General features: G+C 40.2%; 3 protein-coding genes across 10 annotated transcripts in view; 2 read left to right on the top strand and 1 right to left on the bottom strand.

Annotated features, from left to right (window-relative positions):
• The window catches only part of hdac8 (histone deacetylase 8), a 55,366-nt gene extending 42,515 nt beyond the window's left edge, over positions 1 to 12,851 (top strand). For 6 of the 8 annotated variants that reach the window (XM_031890215.1, XM_031890217.1, XM_012968027.3 and 3 more), the window contains 9 exons: positions 629 to 759; positions 1,836 to 1,977; positions 2,115 to 2,227; positions 4,951 to 5,028; positions 5,534 to 5,642; positions 7,037 to 7,209; positions 8,188 to 8,282; positions 11,564 to 11,669; positions 12,585 to 12,851. In XM_031890215.1, coding sequence (XP_031746075.1) covers positions 629 to 759; positions 1,836 to 1,977; positions 2,115 to 2,227; positions 4,951 to 5,028; positions 5,534 to 5,642; positions 7,037 to 7,209; positions 8,188 to 8,282; positions 11,564 to 11,669; positions 12,585 to 12,607 — 970 coding nt within the window. In that variant the 3' untranslated portion in view covers positions 12,608 to 12,851. 8 annotated transcript variants of the gene reach the window in all.
• LOC105948139 (phosphorylase b kinase regulatory subunit alpha, skeletal muscle isoform) overlaps positions 10,135 to 22,152 on the bottom strand; it is a 31,577-nt gene continuing 19,559 nt past the window's right edge. Inside the window, exon 2 of the mRNA XM_031890666.1 lies at positions 10,135 to 10,466. Coding sequence (XP_031746526.1) covers positions 10,431 to 10,466 — 36 coding nt within the window. The 3' untranslated portion in view covers positions 10,135 to 10,430. The remainder of the gene's footprint in view (positions 10,467 to 22,152) is intronic.
• On the top strand, positions 14,804 to 21,532 carry cited1 (Cbp/p300 interacting transactivator with Glu/Asp rich carboxy-terminal domain 1). Its single transcript, XM_031890662.1, has 2 exons — positions 14,804 to 15,110; positions 19,876 to 21,532. The coding sequence occupies exon 2, from the start codon at positions 19,910 to 19,912 to the stop codon at positions 20,336 to 20,338; it is 429 nt and encodes a 142-aa protein (XP_031746522.1). The 5' UTR covers positions 14,804 to 15,110; positions 19,876 to 19,909; the 3' UTR covers positions 20,339 to 21,532.

Here is a 22,152-nt window from a genome sequence, read left to right as displayed (position 1 = left end):
CATGCTCTTGTCAGCTTAATCTTCTTGTACCCAGAAGCCAAATAAGTGGATCAATTTAAAATCCGGTGATGTGTTAATTGAGATGAAAAGCATTATGTTGCAGATATCATGTTAATGAACTAACAGTAAGTGAAAATTAGAGAGCAATCAGTTCCCAGGTAGGCATGGAGCTGTGATAATACTGCTATCCTATGCAGTACATCATTAATGTCCCACTTTGTGTGATGCACTTAACCACGAAGACTGCCTTTTTTTACCCCAGACCCACACCAGTGAACCAAATATTACAGTGAAACATGTTGGCTTGAGAAATCAGTACTTAGAAATCAGGAGCATAAATCTGTGCTTTGTAATGTGTTTCAGTCGGTAGCTGTATAATGCCTATCTATGTTTTGGGAAATAAATAGATAGCCAGGTTTATTTAGGGCTTTAGATCCTCTTAGATTACTTTTATTTCATGGAAAATACTGTGACCTCGGCACTTGCAAACCCTCAGATCAAATTAACGTAAGACTATTAGGGTGCACTTTTAATTGTCATTTATCAATTATCAGTTATAACGAATGCCAGGATGGCCTGCCATGTCCATTCATTAGCCTCATTCTTTTCTGTCATTTTATTTATTTAGGGTAGTGAAGCCAAAAGTTGCTTCTATGGAAGAAATGGCTGCATTTCACACTGATTCATATCTCCAGCATCTACATAAAGTCAGCGAGGAGGGCGACAATGATGATCCTGAAACCCTTGAATATGGACTAGGTACACTGATGGCTGTGGCCATATATAACATATCAAACAATTATTTTAAAAAAATATTTTGACAGGCCCTTATGCAAGTAACGTATTGCCTTTTTTCATTACCTGTTGTTACTGGTTCTTTAAAAATAATCTCTGCATGAAAAGCTTTGTAACAGCACCTCAGAGTTAAAAGTACCTCTCTACCAGCCTCTGTAACTGTTTAACTAATATGTGTGCATGCAGTATTGCAGGCTAAGTATTATTCATGCACACAACTATGGTTTCATCTTATTAAAGTCCAATTTAAAAGGGGGGCTTTCACCCAAACATAGTTTTTATGTAATAAAAGAAAATGGAATATTAAGCAACTTTTTTAATATGCATTTATTAAACATTTCAGTTGGTTTAAAGATATTTGTAAAAATAATTGCTGTTGAAATCAGTATCTGCCTGGCTTTTTATGTTCTATGTAATTTGCTCTGACTCATAGAACAATGGAGTAGAATCCAGATGTTGAGCACTTAACATTTTATGACGTCATCTAATAGAGTCAAAACTATTATCAGTACAGAGAACAAAAGGGATAATAAAATAATGCTTTCATTGGAAATACTCTGGCAAATCATTTTAAAACCATTGAAATCTGTTAATTTATATTAGAAAGTTGCTTAGAATTTAATTTTCTTTCATTATGTTAAATAGTTTTGGGATAAGATCCATTTTAAAGTAAGCAACTATAGACAGGCAGATAAAGACTACTTAAAAATAATTCATTTTATACTTTAGTTTTATGTCATCAACATAATTTGGATTGATGGTCATTCAATCCTGCCCTGGCAGTGCCAACAAGCAAAGTTCTCTACTATGGACAAAGCGAAAGGTCAGCTAAGTCAGGAGTCACAAAATTGTCTGTATGAATTGACTAATTCATTTTGGCAATTTTTGGGTGGGGGTTTATCACAATGTGTACATTACGAGGACAGACCATGTTTTTTGGGTTTTGTTTTACCATGGCTTGTCCCTTATGAACCTGGCAAGCCTGTTTGTTCTGTACCCTATGTGTTCTAATGACTGTTTTCATTTTGCAATCTATTTAGGCTATGACTGCCCCATTACTGAAGGAATATATGACTATGCTGCTGCTGTGGGGGGAGCCACCTTAACTGCTGCTGAACAGCTTATGGCAGGCAAAACGCGCATTGCCATAAACTGGCCTGGTGGTTGGCATCATGCAAAGAAGTATGCATTGTTTCACATTACTAATTTAACCAGTACAAACTATAATTAGTTATATTAAGACAATTTAAATAGGCTGGTACATATACAGTTACAGGTAGTAATGAATAATGTCCTAAACTTTATCATTTGCCTGACAGAGATGAAGCTTCTGGATTCTGTTACCTTAATGATGCTGTTCTGGGGATCTTGAAACTGCGGGAAAAATTTGACCGGGTGCTGTACGTAGATATGGATTTACATCATGGTGATGGTAAGAAATTCTGAGCTTTATACGTCACTCTCACAGGAATGGTGTATAACATGATGAAATTAGTCCATAACACAGTCATTCAGCCTTAAGCTGCATATGTAATACACAGATGATGATAATAACAGCTGGAGGGCCATTAATATGCTTTCTCTGCCAATGTTTAAAATCACCTGACAGAATAGCAGAACGTACTGATATCCAATTCCACTTAAATCAAACGTTTATCTGTTTTAGACCATGTGTAGTGGGTTGCTTACCTTGTTCCACTCAAGCTGTGGTTTACCATAAGTATGGAGTCAGCAGCACGCCATTGATATTGCTGCACAGTAACAAAAAAATCCAGAGACTTTCACACATGCAATTAATTTAACACATTATTCAGTGAAATAAACAACCATTTATTGGCTCAGAATTTAAACACAAAAAATCAAAAAACAAAGCATCCTATACCAAATGGAAAGGTACATCCCAATGCCTCATGGTACCTCATTCACACCATTGCGTGCTTCCTCTGAGGTCTCGGGACCTTTCAGTGTGATATAACTTAGGTTCTCTTTCTCAATCTAATTTCTTATTGTTTGTGACTTTCACAAATGCAATGCTATGTGTTTGGTTGATTTTAATGGAGCAGGGCAATGTTTCATTGTATGCCAGACAGTCTGTATCTTCAGATAGAGTGAGACCATAATTTTGCCATCGTGGATGGAAAGATATCATAATCAGGTGGTTACATTTGTCCTTATTATGGAACATTTTAAAAGACCCTCTACAAAATTTGCTGAAAGATTTGTTGAAATGCTGATGTATTTTGAAGGGTTAAAAAACACTGCAGTCCAGAGCTAAAATATTTTTAGCGTGAAAAAATGCCCATAGATGCAAAAAAAAGTTGTGTGGTACTGAAAAAGTCACAGTGAAAAATTAGTTGACTTCAATGCATTTTGCAAATTTTTGCCATTTCACAATTATTTTGGCAAAGAAAAATAGGATAGATTAACTCATCAGATTTCTCATACAGTCTGCATGTTTTTTATATAAATAGTATAGGTAACTGTTAGTGACCAGTAGGTTCATGAATAATCCAATTTGGTTATCCATACAGCTGCCTAAATTTTACTAATAATAACAGTGAAATGTCAAATGGCTCCAGCCCATGTGTGGCTAACATCAGCACAAAGAGTAGAGATTGGACAGAACTAAAGGCTATTACTCATTGTTTAATGGAGAAGGAAAGGTAAAAACTAAGTAAGCTTTATCAGAAAGGTCTGTGTAAATACAGCCATAAGCACTCGCAGAACTGCTTCTATACAAACACAACATTTCTTTCCTTCTCTTCTGTGTACATGATCTTCTATGTCAGACTTCCTGCTTTCAGAAAAATCCTTTAGGGCACGGCACACACCTGCTCAGTTTGCTCCCCTCTGCCCCTCCCCTCTCTGCTGTAATCTGAGCTGAGAGCTGGCCTAGATGCCACTGACTGGAAGTGAAGTCAGACCAAGCTAATATGGCAGCTGCTATCTTAAACAAAAAGAGGGAGCTTCTAGGGCTGTTTACTTAGGTATGGTGAAGCAGAATAAATATGGTGTTCTAGCTTGCACTATTATGACTAGTCTGTTGGCAATAAAATGCCTGAGTAGCTTTCCTTCTTTAACAACATGCAAAATAATTCCCCAAAATACAGTAATTCTGATAGAATACCTTAACAAAGAAGTATTTTTTTTTAATTTTTTTAATATCTAAAATGACTATACAGCCTCCATACTAACATAAATTTCTCTGTGCACTCATTCTCATGCAGATTCTGTATCACAAGCAGCTCAGCTTCAGGTCTCACTGCTACTTTCTAGTCTAACGTGAAGCTCCACCCCCTTTTCTTTGCCAAACTCTCCTCTCTCTGTCCGTGAAGATGGCCAAAGAGGTGCCTACTCTGCATGCCTGGTTGATTTCCATTTGAGCAGAGGCAGTAACCATGTGCAGTAGACACCTCTTCGACCATCTTCACAGACAGAGAGAGAAGGAGAGCCCAGAAAAGAAGAGGGGGTAAAGCTTCATGCTAGACTAGGAAGTAAAGAAGTGAGTTGTAGTTGAACTGTTTTTGATACAGAATCTGCATGAGAATAAGTGCAGGGAGAAAGGTATAAAAGAAGCCACTTTGCAGTATTGATTCATTTTTTTTTTTTTTTTTACCATTTAATGTGATATAAGTATCATCATGTTGCCATTAGACAGCCTTCCTCTATATCAGTGATCCCTAACCAGTGGCTCGTGAGTAACATGTTGCTCCCCAACCCCTTGGATGTTGCTCCCAGTGGCTTCAAAGTAGGTGCTCATTTTTTAATTCCTGGCTCAGGGGCCAGTTTTGGTTGCATAGAATTCCAGAATGGGTTAGATGTTATGCTCACATGCTGACAAAAAGTTACCTTAAAGGTGTATTATTAGGGTATAATATGTGGGTTGTGTTCTGAGATGATATTTTAATCCAAAAATATGGTTTAAGAGCTACGGCACATGGGAAGATTTGTCGCCTGCAGAAAACCTGCGTTACCCAAGGGCCACAAATCTCCCATAAATGCTTTTCCCCTTACTGACTTGTGGATCGCCACATGTAAAACACTTTACGCAATTCAGGATAATCTCTGATAATGTTATTGCTGAGAAGATATTCTCTTTAACAGAACAACAAGGTTTTAACATAAGTTAAATCTCCCTCCTTTCTTGTTCCCCAGGGGTTGAAGACGCTTTTAGTTTCACTTCAAAAGTAATGACTGTTTCTCTTCATAAATTTTCCCCTGGATTTTTTCCTGGTAAGTGTGTGTACTTAGAGAATATTCTGAGGGATACAGTCGGCGCATGACTTATTCTGTAGTATTGCTGGAGATATTATATATTGGTATTCAGTGCCGGGCCCTTTCCTGTTCAGTACAAAGCAACATATTTTAGCTCTTTATTTTGAGTAAAAACTCACATAAAAGCTATAATAACTACAAATCTGAAACACTGTAGATGCAGCAAGCTTTTAGACATTTAAATTGAGTTAATTTCATATAAAATTTGCCAGTCTACTTCAAGTAGAACAGACCAGGCAGTTAGTTTGGGGCTGCAATGTAATTCCCCCCAAATAGCTACACTGGCTATTGCAGAGTTAAACCTGTAGATGTTTGAATGTCATATATATATATAGCCAGGAAACAGCTGTATTGCAAGGATGGGTAAGGACATTTTCATGGGGGTGGCTTGGTGTTAGAGACTCTCACTACAGCTGTAGTCTTCCCAGCAAATCTATGGGTATGCCCTATTTCTTTTATAAAGGTACCGGTGATGTAAGTGACATTGGCCTGGGTAAGGGACGTTACTACAGTGTTAATGTACCATTGCAAGATGGAATACAGGATGAAAAATATTACCAAATCTGCGAGGGGTAAGAGATCCTACTATATAATTTGAATTGTGCCTTTAATGCAGGTGTTGTGCAAGGTTAGTTCTACCTTTGCAAAGTACATGGAAATAAATCTGTACATGTGAATACTTAAATATGAAAAGTATTTAGAAACAGGAATATGTTTTGTTTTGGTTTTTTTTTCCGGCACTTAGAGCTTTAGGGGCTGATTTACTAACCCACGAATCCGACCCGAATTGGAAAAGTTCCGACTTGAAAACGAACATTTTGCGACTTTTTCGTATGTTTTGCGATTTTTTCGGATTCTGTACGAATTTTTCGTTACCAATACGATTTTTGCGTAAAAACGCGAGTTTTTCGTATCCATTACGAAAGTTGCGTAAAAAGTTGCGCATTTTGCGTAGCGTTAAAACTTACGCGAAAAGTTGCGCATTTTTCGTAGCGTTAAAACTTAACGCTACGAAAAATGCGCAACTTTTCGCGTAAGTTTTAACGCTACGCAAAATGCGCAACTTTTTACGCAACTTTCGTAATGGATAGGAAAACTCGCGTTTTTACGCAAAAATCGTATTGGATCCGAAAAATTCGTAAAGAATCCGAAAAAATCGCAAAACATACGAAAAAATCGCAAAGTACCGATCATTACGAAAAAAACGCAATCGGACTCCATTCGACCCGTTCGTGGGTAAGTAAATCAGCCCCTTAGTGTTACCCATCATGATTACTTGAGGTGGCCATACACTTTGTGATCCTTAGATTGGCAATATCGGGCTAATTTGATCCTTTGGCCCTTGGGCCAAAATGGTGGGCATAGGCACCATCGACCTGCCCGATCAAGATCTGCTAATTTGCCACCATCTGAATACATATGGGTACAGAGGCACACAAGCGTCTCACATGCTGATGACTGCCTCCGCCCTTATGATAATACCTCCTTTACTCTGTAGTAAGTGCTACAGGATCTTCACTTAGCAGCAAAAAAATTCCGTAGCACACTGAAATTGCAAGCCGTGTAAAAAAGTGTTTTATTTGTCCAAGTACATACAAACAAGAGCTCTTGTCTTGGGCAAATAAAACACTTTTTTACACAGCTTGCAATTTCAGTGTGCTACTGAATTTTTTTGCTGCCGAGTATTGGCCCCCATGCAAGGTGGGGTTCTTCCAGTAATTTGCACCTGATACCCTTACGGTTATGCTGACCAGAGGGTTGAGCTCCCCAATTTAACTGCAACAGGATCTTCACTTAACATGTTAAATTGTCACTGAATCATACAGAGCTGTGGCCTATCATCTTTTTAAAATGGCTCCAAATTCATTGAGGTATTAAAATAATCTAACTACTTTTGTTAGTTAATTTTGATGTTTTGTCATTGACATATCTCTGAGTATTTTTGTTTTCTTGTGCTTTCTTGCAGTGTCCTAAAAGAGGTTTTCACAACATTTAACCCTGAGGCAGTTGTCCTGCAGTTGGGAGCAGATACAATAGCTGGGGATCCCATGTGTTCCTTTAACATGACACCCCAGGGGATTGGAAAGTGCCTAAAATATGTTCTACAGTGGCAGCTTCCAACACTCATCCTGGGAGGAGGTGAGAATATCTTTCTCCCAATCATACTCTTAAATCTTTACATACACTTTAGGGACATGGCTGAAATCATTATTGCCTCTTGGCCGTGAAAGAAATCTTTTTAAAATCCATCTGGTTCTGTCAGTCCTGCTGGGCTGGTAGCCAAGTCTGAGAGCCGGACCTGTTAGTACTGCTGGCTTGGTAGCTGGGTTAGGGAAAATGTATACAATATTATGTCTTGTTTTACTTTAACGGGTTATAGATATTCAGCTTTTTTTCTTTATATTACTGTGCTTGGAAAGGCATGCAGTGATATGGAAGAGCGTAATGCAACTTTCTTACCACTTCTCATATGCAAGTTAAAATTCAGTATCCTTATATCTATGTAGACACACTCGTGCAGACTTCCATTGAATGGCAGGTGTGCCGCATAGCTGTACCAATTTAATCATAACTGCTCACTTGAATCATGCTGTTACTGTTCAGATCAGGTTTACCCTGCAGACTGGTTCTTACTAAACTCTGAGCGTGAGTGTTAGTTTCCTGTTGGTTATGAAGCCAGCACCTTTTTTTTTTATATTTAGTTTCTCCTTTACTGAGGCAGAGAAAATGTGATGAGCACAAATAGTTGTGCTTCTTTGGGAAGTTTAAACATGTATGAGTGAATTGGCCTGTTGCAGGCACATCAGGGGCAATGTATAGAAATGGAAAGCCACAACTCCATATACATGCCTACCTCTTCCATTGGTGACTGTGAAAATTGTTAGGACAATAACTTTGCACACATTTACTCTGACTTTTATTTTCATTCAATTCGGCCTTTTGTTTTCGCTGTATTTGCTTCCTCTCAGAAACAGGTTTGCATTAGTGTTATTGCTGTCTTCCCCTGGTTAATAATTCTCAGCCTTTCTGCTTTACCTTCCCTTTCTTTAACCAGCATGCATCACTGCTTTGCTTTTCATTTGTCACCCAGTATTTTTTTTCCCTTTCACACTTTAGGGGGCTACCATCTCCCAAACACAGCTCGTTGCTGGACATACTTGACCGCACTTATAGTTGGCAGAACTTTATCTTCTGAAATCCCAGACCACGAGGTACACTGTTCTCCTGTCTGTCTCTTTATCAAATGCCTGAGGGGGGAGAGATGCTTGTGGGGAGCTGGGGGACAGAGATTTAAACCTGAGTCACTCCAGCCCCTCAAAGTCTGAATGGTGGTTTTGTTAGAAGATACTGCATAACAAAGACTCCTCTGTGCGTGACTTAAATACTGCCTCCTTGTTCTTCAGGTCTGAATAGTACACCTCTTCTGTGCATCTACTGACTGCCCTCATTCTCTTGCCTTTTTATATTTCCAAAGGCTTTCGAATGCCAACAGTCCTCTAGTTCTTCCAAAGCAGATTAGAATATTTTTTTTCTCCCCACACGCAAAGGATTTTTGGGTATATGATTCTTACAAGATTCTGTTTATTTAAAGGGCAATTATAACTTTATATGTGGAGATCATAGTGTTTATTTATCTTCTTTTGCTTCCCCAATTGCGGTGTTAATTGCTTAGTTTTACCATCAGCTTCCCCTTGCCTGTACTGTCATGGTCAAAAGGCTGAAAAGGGGCAAGGCCTGGCAATCTGGCGGCATTGCATAAAGTCATTGGAACTATGACCAAACAAACGGGCTGTAAATTGCACTTTTGACACAAGGGGGAAAGTCCCCAGGTGGGTAGCAGACTCACAGCATATTATTGTATATAAAAATGTACTTGAAGAAGACATATTTGATGATGTGCAAAGTTGGCTGAAAGGGGCGTTTTGCCTTTTTAAAAATGCCGCTATGCTGTCCTCATTGCCATATGATAATGTAACATACTGCACTCTATAAAGAGATTTATTTTAAGAGCAGTGCTTACCTAACCAAGGGGGAGGGGTCCCATGTCCCGCCAGAGAAGTCCCTAACCTTCTGTTGTGCTATTCCTGCATTCATTCCAGGAACAGTCAGGGGAACTCTATCTTTTACTGTTCTCTCCATCATTACCATAGTATTAATCATATTGCCAGCCAAAACCATTTGTGCTATAGTGATTAGTTATAAAGAATAAGGGAATGCTCATTCGGAGAAGCTTATGCTGCCCTGTCCATTTGTCTGGGTAAGCATCCTGGTCCCTATTGGCAAAATGCTTTTTGTGGCAATAGGGATGACAGTGCCATTTTTTTTTTTTTTTTAAAAGATGAACCACCCCTTTAAGCTTATGCTGTGTGAAAAGACTGAGTTTGGTGGCAACTACTAAAAGTAATTTGCAGATCAAAAATGATTGGCCCAGCCTGACCCACCACATGGATTTATATACAGTACCTACACCTTTAGTGGAGGGGGTAGGCATGAGTATAATTGCATAATAGTACATTAGCTGATTCATTGTTTGCTTAGGGGCAGAGGAATTTCATTAACTAATGTATTTGTCAAAAGCCAGCCTTTAGTAAAGCTCAGTAGAGGAGTGAAGTTAAGAAATGTATGAACTAATGTAGGGAATGTTAACAGTTCATAGATTTATCCTTCCCATCCCAACTCCCTTATTAGCTGCTTCTGGGAAACCTACATTTTAGCTTCTTAAGGGACATAGAACATAGACTGGGCGGTATGTTCTATGCTAAAAATATGAAACATTAATTGTTGTCATTTAATATGATATTAAATCATTACTTTTATTCCCTTACGAAATAAATGTAAGAGTGTTAAGGACCATGCTATATGGCTCAATTCAGAAGTAAAAAAGTTAATAGGAAAGAAAAGGAATGCATTTAAAATCTGTAAGTCGGAGGTGGGAAACAGTTCAATAAATATAAACACTATAACAAATGTTGTAAAACAGCAGTCAGGAAGGCAATAATAGAACAAGAAGAACTGATTATGGCAGAGGCTAAAAAGAACTCCAAAAAGTTTATCAATAGAATATTAATATTAAAAAGATTTGGGTTCTGAGTGTAGCTTTATTAAATAATGGAAATAATGGAGTTAGAAAGAATACAGCAAAGGCAGATGTGCTAATTCTTATCTTCAGTGTATACTACTGAGGAGTCAAGAGTTTCAAGACCTGCCCAATAGGGGCACAGATGGCTCATCTCAGTCTAGTCAGTAGTTGACACAGGATATGGTCCATAAAGGGTTACTCAAACTTTGTGTTAACAAGGCAGCAGATGGAATACACCCTCGGGTACAGAGAGAGCTTAGTTCAGTTTCGGCTAGGCTTCTTATTTCCGGTTTCTCGCTGTCATCTGGTATGGTACCTGTGGATTGGAGGAAAACTGATTTAATTCCTATATTTAAAAGGGAATACAACATCAGCCTGGCAATTATAGGCCAGTAAGTTTGGTATCTGTGGTGGGCAGGTATTTGCAGGCTTGTTATGAGCAGTAATCAGCATGGCTTTATGAAGGGTGGGTCATGTCAGACAAATATGATTGCTTTTTATGATGAGATTAGTAAGAAGCTGGACAGTGGGGATGCAGTAGATATAATCTATTTGGATTTTGCCAAAGTGTTTGATACCGTTCCCCACAAACAACTGCTTTCTAAGTTGGTCTTAATAAAGATGTTTGTACATGGATAGGAAACTGGCTACAGGACTGGGTACAGAGAGTGGATATTAGTACATTCCCTGCTTGGGGTAAGGTTCTCAGTGGGGTCCCACAGGGTTCTGTATAGGGACCACTTTTGTTTATCTGGTTCATAAATGACTTGTATTGTAGGTAATGTATCAGTGTTTGCAGGTGACACAAAACTCTGCAGCCAAACTAATTGCATACAGGATGTGGCATCCTTGCAGCAGGATCCTGACAAACTGGCAATCTGGGCGGTTAGTGGCTTATGAGATTCAAAGATCGAAGTGGCGCGTATGCCTTCTGACCAGAGATATCCATTCTTGCCAGTGGGATGGCATTTGGGGGAGATTAGTTGCCCGTGGTACAAAGATTTATTGTGGGCGACTAATCTTCCCTTGTGCCACCTCCCTTAGGCAGGTTTTATAGACGTAAAAGTTTGAACTTGGCTTGAACTTGTATTTTACCAACCTAACTACATTACTGTGTATAAGTGGATGGAAAATATAACTTAAAACTTCAAAGGGGTGGTTCTGATTAGTGTGTTATAGAATGACCTATTCTAAGCAACTTTTTATACATCATACCAAAAGTTAATTTAAATGTGAACAACCCCTTTGATATCAAATAGAGGTAAAAAGAAAACAGTTGGGAAAAGAACATTTCTGCTGAGCAATTTAAAAACAATAAAAACTGAAAAAGCATTTGGAAGGAGAACTGCCCCTTTATGATGAGTGTGATGTTCCTTTCTGTTATCAGACATTCACATTACTATCTCTTTCTAGTTCTTCACAGAATACGGACCTGACTATGTACTAGAGGTTACACCGAGCTGCCGGCCTGACCGCAATGACTCTCAGAAGGTTCAGGAAATCTTACAGTCTATTAAAGGTGAGTAGTGAGGTGAAGCTTCTTGTTTAGTGACTTTTAGTCTATGAGGCTCAATGTCTCTTGGCTGGAATCAGCTACTGTAGCACCATGGAAAAAGCCCCAGACCTGGTGGGGGCAGGAGTAATGCACTCAGGGGTCCCATGGCAGTAGGGCACCCTGAGATAGAAAAGCATGATATTCTGGTCAAGAAAGGGTGGATCTTGCAAGGAGTGGGTCTGTCCGGATTATGTGTGAAGTTTTGGCATAACTGGGGATTGGCCAGAGTGGATCAGGGGCTTAAGAGCGGCCTTATTTTCTATTGGGCATTGCCCACCATCCAGGGGTCTTAGTTGACAAGTGGGCTAATTATTTGGGCCCCCTATGGGGGAGGACCCTGCCCCAGACTATAATTTTCCCTCCACCAAATTCAGCGCCATGTACCTCACCCGGACTCCAGTAGGGAAGACCTTTACACTGCTCCGGCTGGTGAGTTGGGCTTTTGTTCAGCTGCTGTCCCACAGAAACCTCTGTTAGGCTTACAGTCAGTCTTGTGCTCTTGTTGCTTCCAGACAACGTGTGGGAATTGGCAGTGAGTGTTAAAACATACAGTCCTGCTCTGGGGCTTTTCAGCGGCCTGCTGCTTTGTGACTGAGCTGTCGCTGGTTTAGTCACTTTACTTAGGGCTGACCGTGGCAACTCTAGCAGGGCACAAACCTGATGAACTGACTTGCTGTAATGGTGGCATCCTATAGTGGTACCATGCTTAATGCCACCCAGTTCTTTCTGTTATGTCTTGTGTCACAAATGACATCACTTAGTACCAAGCACACCTATAAGCATCCCTGAGCACTGTTTATATTTTACAGATTATTCATTTCTATGTGTTTGGTTTTTAGTATGTATTAATCTTGCTTACTTTTTTTCTTGCCCATACAGGTCACTTGAAACAAGTGGTTTAGAGTGGCGTTTCCCTACAGACAATGTTTTCTCCTGTCGTGTCTCAGTCCGCTGATGCATACTTTGCACGTAAAGACCAAGTGCAGTGTTGTCTGTGTGTATATGATGCCACAGCGCAACATGTCCTACTGCAATCACCCACATTCCTCTACTGTGTGTCCTGTGTGCTCCAAGAATATATATTTTTTAACTTGTTGCTTTTAACTGCTATTTTTAAACGAATATTAAACCATTGTTTATAAACCATGTGTATGTTCGTTTATACAGATCTGCTTTACTTTTTATCCTCTGGGTTTGGGCAGAGATGGTAGCTACGTAGCAATTGGAGACAGAAACTGCCTCATTATGTCTTTGGTAGGATGATAGGAACATTACACCAATAGCCTTCTCTCTGAGTTGGTGTGTCTGTACTAATGGCATTGGTACAGACACCTGTACCTGTGTGTATAGAGGACGAGAAATGTGGGCAGGGGGTGTAGCATAGGCATTTCCACACCTCTGACCAGCTGAGCGACCAGAGCCCTGAAATCATCACTTGCTTCACCACAGATGGTGGTTATGTCATGTTAATAAACCATGCTCAGTGATGGTTGGGCTTAATGGTCAAATTCAGCCAAACTTTTTGACCAAATATAGGCAAGTAAGGCCAGCTTTAAGCCAGGGTTCTCCCTTACTGATACAAACCTCTAAGCCTCACATTTTATTCCACTACAAGATTGCACTTTCTGTCAGACTGAGATTAAAAGAACATGCAGAGAGACCATCAGAAATTTTGGAATCCCGATAAGTTATTTGTCTGCCACGGCCATGCAAGCTTGTAGTAGCAACATTTTTGACCAGACCCTTGAGTGCTACACAAAAGATCAACTAACACGTTGGTTTTCCTGGGACAAAAGGTTGGGCTTGATGAGTTTTCAACCACAGCTTCTATTATACAAATATAATCATTGAAAAGCAGGCGTGTAACTATAGAAATAACTGGGGGTCCCAGGAACTATAGGGGGCCAGTGGGACTGTTAAGCAGCTGGGAAGTCTTCCCAAAGTTAAGGGGCTCAATTCCACTGCTGAAAGAGACACGTCATTCAGTAAATAGATCCAATATAAACAGCTAAAACCCACAGGCAGGCTATTTGGCTCCTAATAAAATTGCCCATAGTGTGTATGAATGTGATAGGGATGTTAGATTGTAAGCCTTATTTTGGCAGGGACTGATGAGAATGATGTATAATACTGCGGCAGAATAGGTGGGCGCTATATAAATAAAGATTAGTGAGTACTCTCCTGTATTTGTCACGTTCCTTGGCCCCCTCCTTTTGAACGCTGAACTTGAGAGAGTCCTGGAGGCTGTTAGCAAGGCCACTAACACAGGCCAGACCAATGCAGCCACCGAGGCGGGTCGAGCAGGGCACTTGGCCTGGATAAAGTTGCCAAAGGAGCCAGTGTTCCTCGTTTCAGACTCACCCTGCTCGATAACCCAAGAAAATCTGTTTCTTTTTTTTAATTAACCTCAGACAATCTGGCCTTTGTGTTGCTTTGAGGGGGAATTAGAAAGGAGGAGGGTGGCATATCCCCAGCTGTATTTTTTTCTATAACACAACAGAGGCACAAACAATTAGTCTTTTCATTTTGGGAGCGGCTGATACTGTGCCCGTCATTGATTTCTAGATGCCTTTACTGAGTCAGTCTGCCCTGATAATATGCGCTTTTAAGGTCTCCAAATATTCGGCACGAATCCAGTTTTCGGTGGGTTTTGAGGATAGTAATCAGGCCACCCCACGTTAGAAATACTTCCCCTTGTGAGTCTGTCTATAGACACCTTACAATACACAGAAACCCAGCCCTGTCTGATGCTGTATTCATAATGGGCAGTCAGAATGTCACCCCTCCTTACATATAAACCTAGTCCTTTATAGTCTGTAGTCATTGCTTCCCTCTGGGCATATGTTCCCTGGAAGATGACTGGCTTTCATCAACCACCCTGTAGAGTAGAGTCCCATATTTACACACAGCACAAAGGCAGCTGTGTCTGATTTAGAACGACATGAGAGTCATGGGTTTGTGCTGGTTCTTTAGTCAGTAGCACCCTGGCCCTACCCTGCTGCCCCAAGGTCAGTATCTATCACAAAGAACATCAAGAGGTGCTGCACTCTTTTCCCTCATGCCTTTGTGCTGACCCTGCACTTCTTTTTTTTTTTTTTTTAGTAGGAGGGTTCTTGTCGTTGGGCATGTCCGAGATCCACTTCAGGTTTTACATCGGACTCGGAATATCAGACTGACTCCTGCCCTGATGCCTCCTTATTAGATCAGTTTCCTAAACACAGGCAGCCTTGCAGTTATCTCACTGGACTTGGAAACACACCTTTCCTGCCACCCGTTCCCTGTGACTGTCAGCAATGTGAACAGAGGGTTTGTTTTTATCTAACTTGCAACTGCTCTCACTTGCACTGGGCAACATATTGGAATATAACATGTATTTTAGAAGAACAATTAACTGGAATCTACAAGGTAGGTCAATACTGAGTAGAATATGGCTTTGCCTTAGTATAGAAGTGTGTATGTTCATATACAAATCCACAGGTAAAGGGAGTGGTATGTTTATATATCAGTATACAATAGGGTACAGCGCACACAGGGTTTGTACAATATCCACTTCTCTTTAATATACAATTGCCACTATAGCGTTCCCTGGTGTAGTTGCCAGGCTGAGCATATTTATTCATATAATAGGTTCAAACCCTAATGTTTACTTCCTATGTTAGGTAAGTTATACTAGGAGAGGTTTCTGCCAATTTGAGTTTTGGGAATTTTATGGAGGTGCAATAGCTTCTATGTATAGTAGTGAAACATCGCTTTATTCCGTGGTGCTCCGGTAATAGCAAAGTGGATCTGGCTGTGTGCGTGCCAAAACTTGCTATGTAAGGCATATACAAAAGAAAAGTAAAAGCAAAAAGAAACAATTTCTAATGATCAGGAGGGAAGGGATGGCTCAATGTTGTTCACCTACAACTTAACTTTTAGTATGATGTAGAGAGTAATACTTAAAGACAACCTGCAATTGGGCTTCGTTTTTTATTTGTGGTTTTTGAATTATTTAGCTTTTGGCGCAGCAGCTCTCCAGTTTGGAATTTCAGCAGCTATCTGGTTGCTAGAGCAATAGATTTTTGGCTGCCGGGGTCAGTGACCCCCTATTTGGAAGCTGTAAGGAGGTAGAAGCAGGAGGCAAATAATTCAAAAACTATTAAAAAAAATGAATAAAAAAGTTGCTTAGAATTATCCATTCTATAACAAGTTAGCTTAAAGATGAACAACCCCTTTCAGGCGCTGGAGTCCGGCATAGGGAGACTTGGCTTTGGTGCTCGGGTCAACTGCTTTGTGTTCCTTGTGCTCCAGAGAAAGTCCTGTCATTTCCTTGTGCATCAGGCGTCACACAAAGGCAGCTATACATAAAGGATTTGACAGCCAATGTCCTCCCTTCAACACTTATTGGGTTTATTTTATCCTCCTGCTTACAGTAAGCAGAAGTACCATGTGGCCCCTAGACAATAGTGCACACCGTAACCGCATGTTCTGTACACAAATAGAGCACAGGGCCCGGTATTTTGTTGTCCAACAGTGTATAAAAAAGATGGAGGTTGAGATCTGTTGGACATAACTTGAGCTGATCCCCAGCTCTTTGATCGCTGCTCCATGCAGAATTAAGGTGCCCATACCCCTGGGGCCAAATGATCAAATTATAATGACAGGTATAGGCAAAGTCGGTCCAGGGACCGCGTCCCCGATCCAACTAGACTTTTTAACCTGCCTGATCGTGATCTGGACGATTTCAGGCCAGATATCAGTCAGGCAGGCCTGTCGGTACTGCCCATACACGGGCCGATTAGCAGCCAAATTGGACTAAGGGACCGATATCGGCAGCTAGAATTGGCCCGTGTATGGGGACCTTTAGATAGGTTGGACAGCAGATTTGCAAGGTCTGCGTTACCGTGACTTCCAGAATAAAAATAAGCAAATCAAATATTTTTGTAACTTTGCACAGATTTCATGGGATCCAGCAAAAGAGAGCAGGTCAGCTGCACTGTAGTTCTACAAGTTACACTGAGGGCAATGGCACAAGGGCATTTTGTTGCCTGTAAATATGTTTAACAAAGCTTCCGAAAGTACCTTTTACATGTTGCAATTCACACAGGCAGCAATATAAACAGTTCCATGTATTTACTCTCACTTTTTCACATAAATATGTAATTAGACTGTTTTTCACACTGTGATTGACATAGGGCAAATACAAAGGCCTTTGCGGGCATTTCGCTGGCAGATAGAAATGTTCCACCCCTTTTAAACTGAATTGCAAAAGATTAGGTAACTGTACTATGTTATTCCCAGAAGAGGAAAAGCACAATAAAAGCTGCTATTTTAGTTCCCAGTGAGTAAGGAAATAATAATAAAAGAGGATTTCCCCATCTGAGGCCATTGTGCCGCTCCTGGTGTATCCGCACAAACAGCTTCAAGAGGAGGGAAACGTTATTATTGTGGCTACGGCCGGAGCTCATTGGAACTGTGGATTAATAATGCATAATTATTAGGCGACTATAGCAGGTTTATTTCAGGGCACATAAATACTAATGAGTTTGACTCGTTACAGATATACAAGGGCAGCCATTTTTTAATGTTTTTTATGATCAAAGTTTTATTGTTTGGGCAGATAAAGTAAATGACTTATGGACTTTTGTTCATTCAGCTACAACTCTCAGTACCCCTGGCAGCCATAGGCCTCAGCCTTTGTAAAGCCCCCCGAGAGAAGCAATTATTTTTAAAGAGGAAGTTAACATACAGGTATGGGACCTGTTATCCAGAATGCTTGGGCCTGGGGTTTTCCAGGTAGGGGATCTTTCTGTAATTTGGATCTTTATACCTTAAGTCTGCTAAAAAATAATTTAAGCATTAAATAAACCCAATAGGATTGTTTTGCAATTAGGGGTAATTATATCTTAGTTGGGATCAAGTACAGGTACTGTTTTATTATTACAGAGAAAAGGGAATCATTTAACCATGAAATAAACCCAATAGGGCTGTTCTGCCCCCAATAAGGGGTAATTATATCTTAGTTGGGATCAAGTACAGGTACTGTTTTATTATTACAGAGAAAAGGGAATCATTTAACCATTAAATAAACCCAATAGGGCTGTTCTGCCCCCAATAAGGGGTAATTATATCTTAGTTGGGATCAAGTACAGGTACTGTTTTATTATTACAGAGAAAAGGGAATCATTTAACCATTAAATAAACCCAATAGGACTGTTCTGCCCCCAATAAGGGGTAATTATATCTTAGTTGGGATCAAGTACAGGTACTGTTTTATTATTACAGAGAAAAAAGGAATATGTGTTAAAATTGTTACATTGTTTGAATAAAATGGAATCTATGGGAGACGGCCTTCCAAAACGGGTTTCCAGACAATGGATCCCATACCTGTACATATTTATTTTCTTTCTGGGAAGGGTTCAACTGCGTATATAGGGCAAGATAGTGTCATGGGGTAAATGTGGGATAGTGAGTATGGTTAGTAAGATAGGATCGGGGAATTTCTCCAGATGTGGTGAATAATGTGTATAGTAAAGTGAATAATGTGTATAGTAAGAAAAAATGTTAGACATATGCACTCTTGCTGTAGATTAGTGTGTATTGTAAATCAAGTAGTTTGGCAACAGAAATGTAACTGCCCTATTATGTAATGAGTGAAGATTGTGTCAGAGAAGCTGGCTGGAACCATGTGACTGTGAATATAGTGAGCTACGATGGTGTCAGGGTACGGCCTTCAGCTGTAGTATGGTGTATTGTTTTCTGGGGATGCTGGGAGCTGAAGTTCCGTGGTGGGAGGGATACAGGTAGGATAACCATGCTATTTATTTATTAATAGTGCAGGCCACCATTATGTTGGTAGGTGGGCCATGGGGGTTGTAAGTTAGTAAGGGAGGGGGGCAGTGACGGCTAGGGGCTACTGGGCCGGCGCTGGGTATTAGGGATTTACAGTGCGGATGCATGGACACAAAACCTTGCTAGTACTTTTTATTATGTACGTTAAATGCAATGAATATCCTACTGATAAGACACAAACCTTCATAAGTAATAAAAGGTACAATAAGAAGTTTGCTTTTAAAGAGGTAACCAGTTACCTGCTGATTGGTTGCTTTCGGAGAATAGGCTTGTAGCAAAGTTGTACATTTTATTACATAACCCTGTAAAGGGATTATGCAATAAAAGACACTGTTGGGTGCAGTAACCTATAGCAACCAAGTAGCAGGTAGCATTTACTGGTGACCTGCTATTATTAGTTGTTATGGGTTAGTGCCTTTTATTACACATGGGGGTAAGTGGCTGCAAAATGCATCCAAATGTCGGGTTTATGCACAGGGTTTTTGCAGCTTCTGTATCCACTTGTGTCCCCACATAAATAATTGGGCTCCCACTGGGTGCAGGAACAAGGTACAGTATGCTCCGAAGCAGTAGTAAGCGGCAATGGTGTGTATGTAATGTAAGGAGTTGCCATGTACTCTGGCTGCTGTGTACCCTGGGTGCATTTGAACACCTACCTGCAGCTAGAGGCGAGGCCTAAACACATCAATACAGACTTTTTATTTAAAGGGGAACTCCAGCTTCCTAACCAAATTTGTTAAAGTGCCCCACACAACACAAAACCACCCTAATATACTAATATATCACTGCAATCTGTTCCTTTAAAGTAAAAGTAAGAATAAATATAATTTTATATGCTGAAAAGCAGCTGCAAAACAGTTCTTATCATTTGAATCCTGGCAGGGGAGGAGGGACTAAAACATTGATGTTACAAATTGTAACACCTTCTCCACAGCTTACAGACAGCATGCAGGAACTACATAACCCACAATGCATTGCACTGTGATGTTCCTTTCCTTATTGACATCACATGTGCAGGGAATCGTGGGATTTGGCAGATGCAGGCTGGGGATATTCGATCACTGTTGCATTTTATTTGAGCCTCAAAGTAGCCAGGCGGATCAGCAGGGGAACAGGAGGCTTAGGTAACTGCTCCAAACTATATTATTACATTAAAAATCATAAAAAGGCTGCATATTTTTTAATTGATTTATATTGCAAAGTTGCATGAAATCATATTTACTTTTTTCAAAAAGCTTAAGTTGTGTTTGGATGGAAAACTTCATTCAGTAATGTATTTTCTATGTAAAACATATAGTGCACATATTTGTTAAACATAACATGACTCTTCTCTTTCTAGGTGTACAACAATAGATAAAGGCAAAGCTCCGGGAATGAAGGATAGAGAACCGTTGGCAATAAATCTCTACCAGCCATCAACCATGAACAGCAACAAGTCGGGTGTTATTGCAGCCTCGCATTTGGCCACTGTCGGAGTTATAAGCTCCTCGGGTTCCACCATATCTTCAAAGCAGGCTAACTTTGGACTAGGCACACCCCAAAACCTCCTGGCCAGCATGCAGCTTCAGATGCTCAACAGTCAGTACCAGGATTCGGAAGAGATACAGGCATGGACTTTAAACAACCAGGGGACCCTCAGTGGCGCCAGTAACCTGCTTGAGCTGGATCGTGTGGATGAAGAAGTGCTCATGTCCCTGGTTTTGGAGCTGGGTCTGGACAGGGCAAATGAGCTCCCAGAGCTGTGGCTGGGGCAGAATGAGTTTGACTTTACTCCAGAACTGCTTGTGCCCCCAGACAAATGAATTGCTTGACTGTGTTACCGACATAAAGCGCAAACTGAACTGCTGTAACTCCATGTAGGTTTTCTTTAGAAGGATACTCATAAAAGAGTGATGCAGGTAACAGGGATACATTTGCACATCTGTGTCCTCATCAGATAAAAAGGTACAACTATGCGTCCAGCCTTGTGCTCGTCTGCTGGGGTCACAAATGGATACAAAGGACCACTGGCCCCCAAAATGGGGGTTTGGGGGCACCACTGGGTAACATGAGCTGTCCTGTGCTAATCTCTTTATATCTTTTTTGTGTGATTTCCTTTGAAGACTTTTTTGGACATTTCGGGTCCAAGCACCTGTTTGAGGGCCATCATGTTGTCAGGGTTCCACTTATCTCAGAACAAAGTTCAAGATGAAAATGTAATTGTATCAATCATCCTGCCATAGTTCCAAGGCTTTCCTAAAGAGCAAATAGATTTGCACTGCAAATATCACCATCATTGTCCTTCCCGAGAAATCTAGAACTGCAAATAGGCATTCGCCCCAAAATTTCATTGGCCCATCTGAAGATTTGGGTCCCTGTAGGACCCCGCAGAACCTCTGCTTTAAAGCAACACTAGAGACAAGTTACTTTTATCTACAAGATCAATTCTGTTACTTTGTGCCAGATACTGACATACAATTGCTGTGTGATTGGCTGTGGGAGTGATTTTGGAGCCATGTTGTGAATCTGTATAAGGCACATGTAATCTCTGTATAAATGGGACTCTATTTACAATTATCACACAGTAAAGTTACATTGATAACATCATTTGAGAACAGATAGAACCTCTATATCAGGGATTGTTAATCTGTGGGTCAGAACTCAAAACTGGTGTTTAGGGTGGGTCATCAAGATCCATAGTTGAAAAAAAAAGCTTCATATATAGTCAGTAGCATTTAAAATAAGGTAAATAAATGATTGTAAACCAATATGTGGGTCACCAGCCTAATTCCCAAATAAATGGGTCCCAAATGAAACAAGTGAAGAATCTCTGCCCCAGAGTCACTAACTGTACTTGCGGCCTAGCTAGATAGAGCTAGATAGCATTTCACATTCTCAGCTATAAATATATTAAGATTATATAGTAAGATGGACGTTAAATATTTCTGTTCCCAAACCCTTTACAACATTATCAGAACGCTTGCTGGATAAACTACTGCTGGCTTAATTTAAACATAACTTCACGTGCCCTTTCTTGCCTAAAAGGAATATATCTTCTCTATGGCACCTTTATTCTAAAGACAGCAGTATATTGAGCTTTGATAGATACTTATTAAACCCTTCCATTAATTTGACTGTTCTTTGCTGAACCTCTCCATGTCAGTTCTGTATCCAACTATGAAGTTGCAACATAATGTATAATACAGTGATTTGTAGAATCATGTTTGCTTCCCTAGACTCCAAGTAAATAGTAACGTAGCACTTAGCAAGACACCCAGGATGGAAAATAGCAAAAGGCAATGGACCAATATGATAACAGTTGCACGTCTTTGTAATATATTCCTAAATAGCATGTCCAACTATCCCTCCTAAAATGTTCCCTACTGATGTAAAGCGTATTGGTCTGTAATTTTAAGCAAGATTGCACTCAAAAGGGCGTTATACACCTTGCACTTGCACCTAACCTGGCACAATGCAAGAGCACTCTGCACCATACGCTCTACATGCACCTTTGTTAGCACGGGCACTAGGTGCGAGGCTTCAGCAGTAAGTATACAATGTGCTTTGCAACAACATGTGCTCCTTTTAGTACTTGTGAAATCGAGTGGTAATGGCCATGTATGTGCACCCACGAGCA

Source organism: Xenopus tropicalis, chromosome 8, assembly GCF_000004195.4.
Source record: "Xenopus tropicalis strain Nigerian chromosome 8, UCB_Xtro_10.0, whole genome shotgun sequence".
NCBI lineage: Eukaryota > Metazoa > Chordata > Amphibia > Anura > Pipidae > Xenopus > Xenopus tropicalis.
This window is presented reverse-complemented; position numbering and strand designations above follow the sequence as displayed.

Coding starts and splice junctions, on each gene's coding strand:
- cited1 (XM_031890662.1), top strand. CDS start 19,910: ATGAAGGATAGAGAACCGTTGGCAATAAATCTCTACCAGCCATCAACC.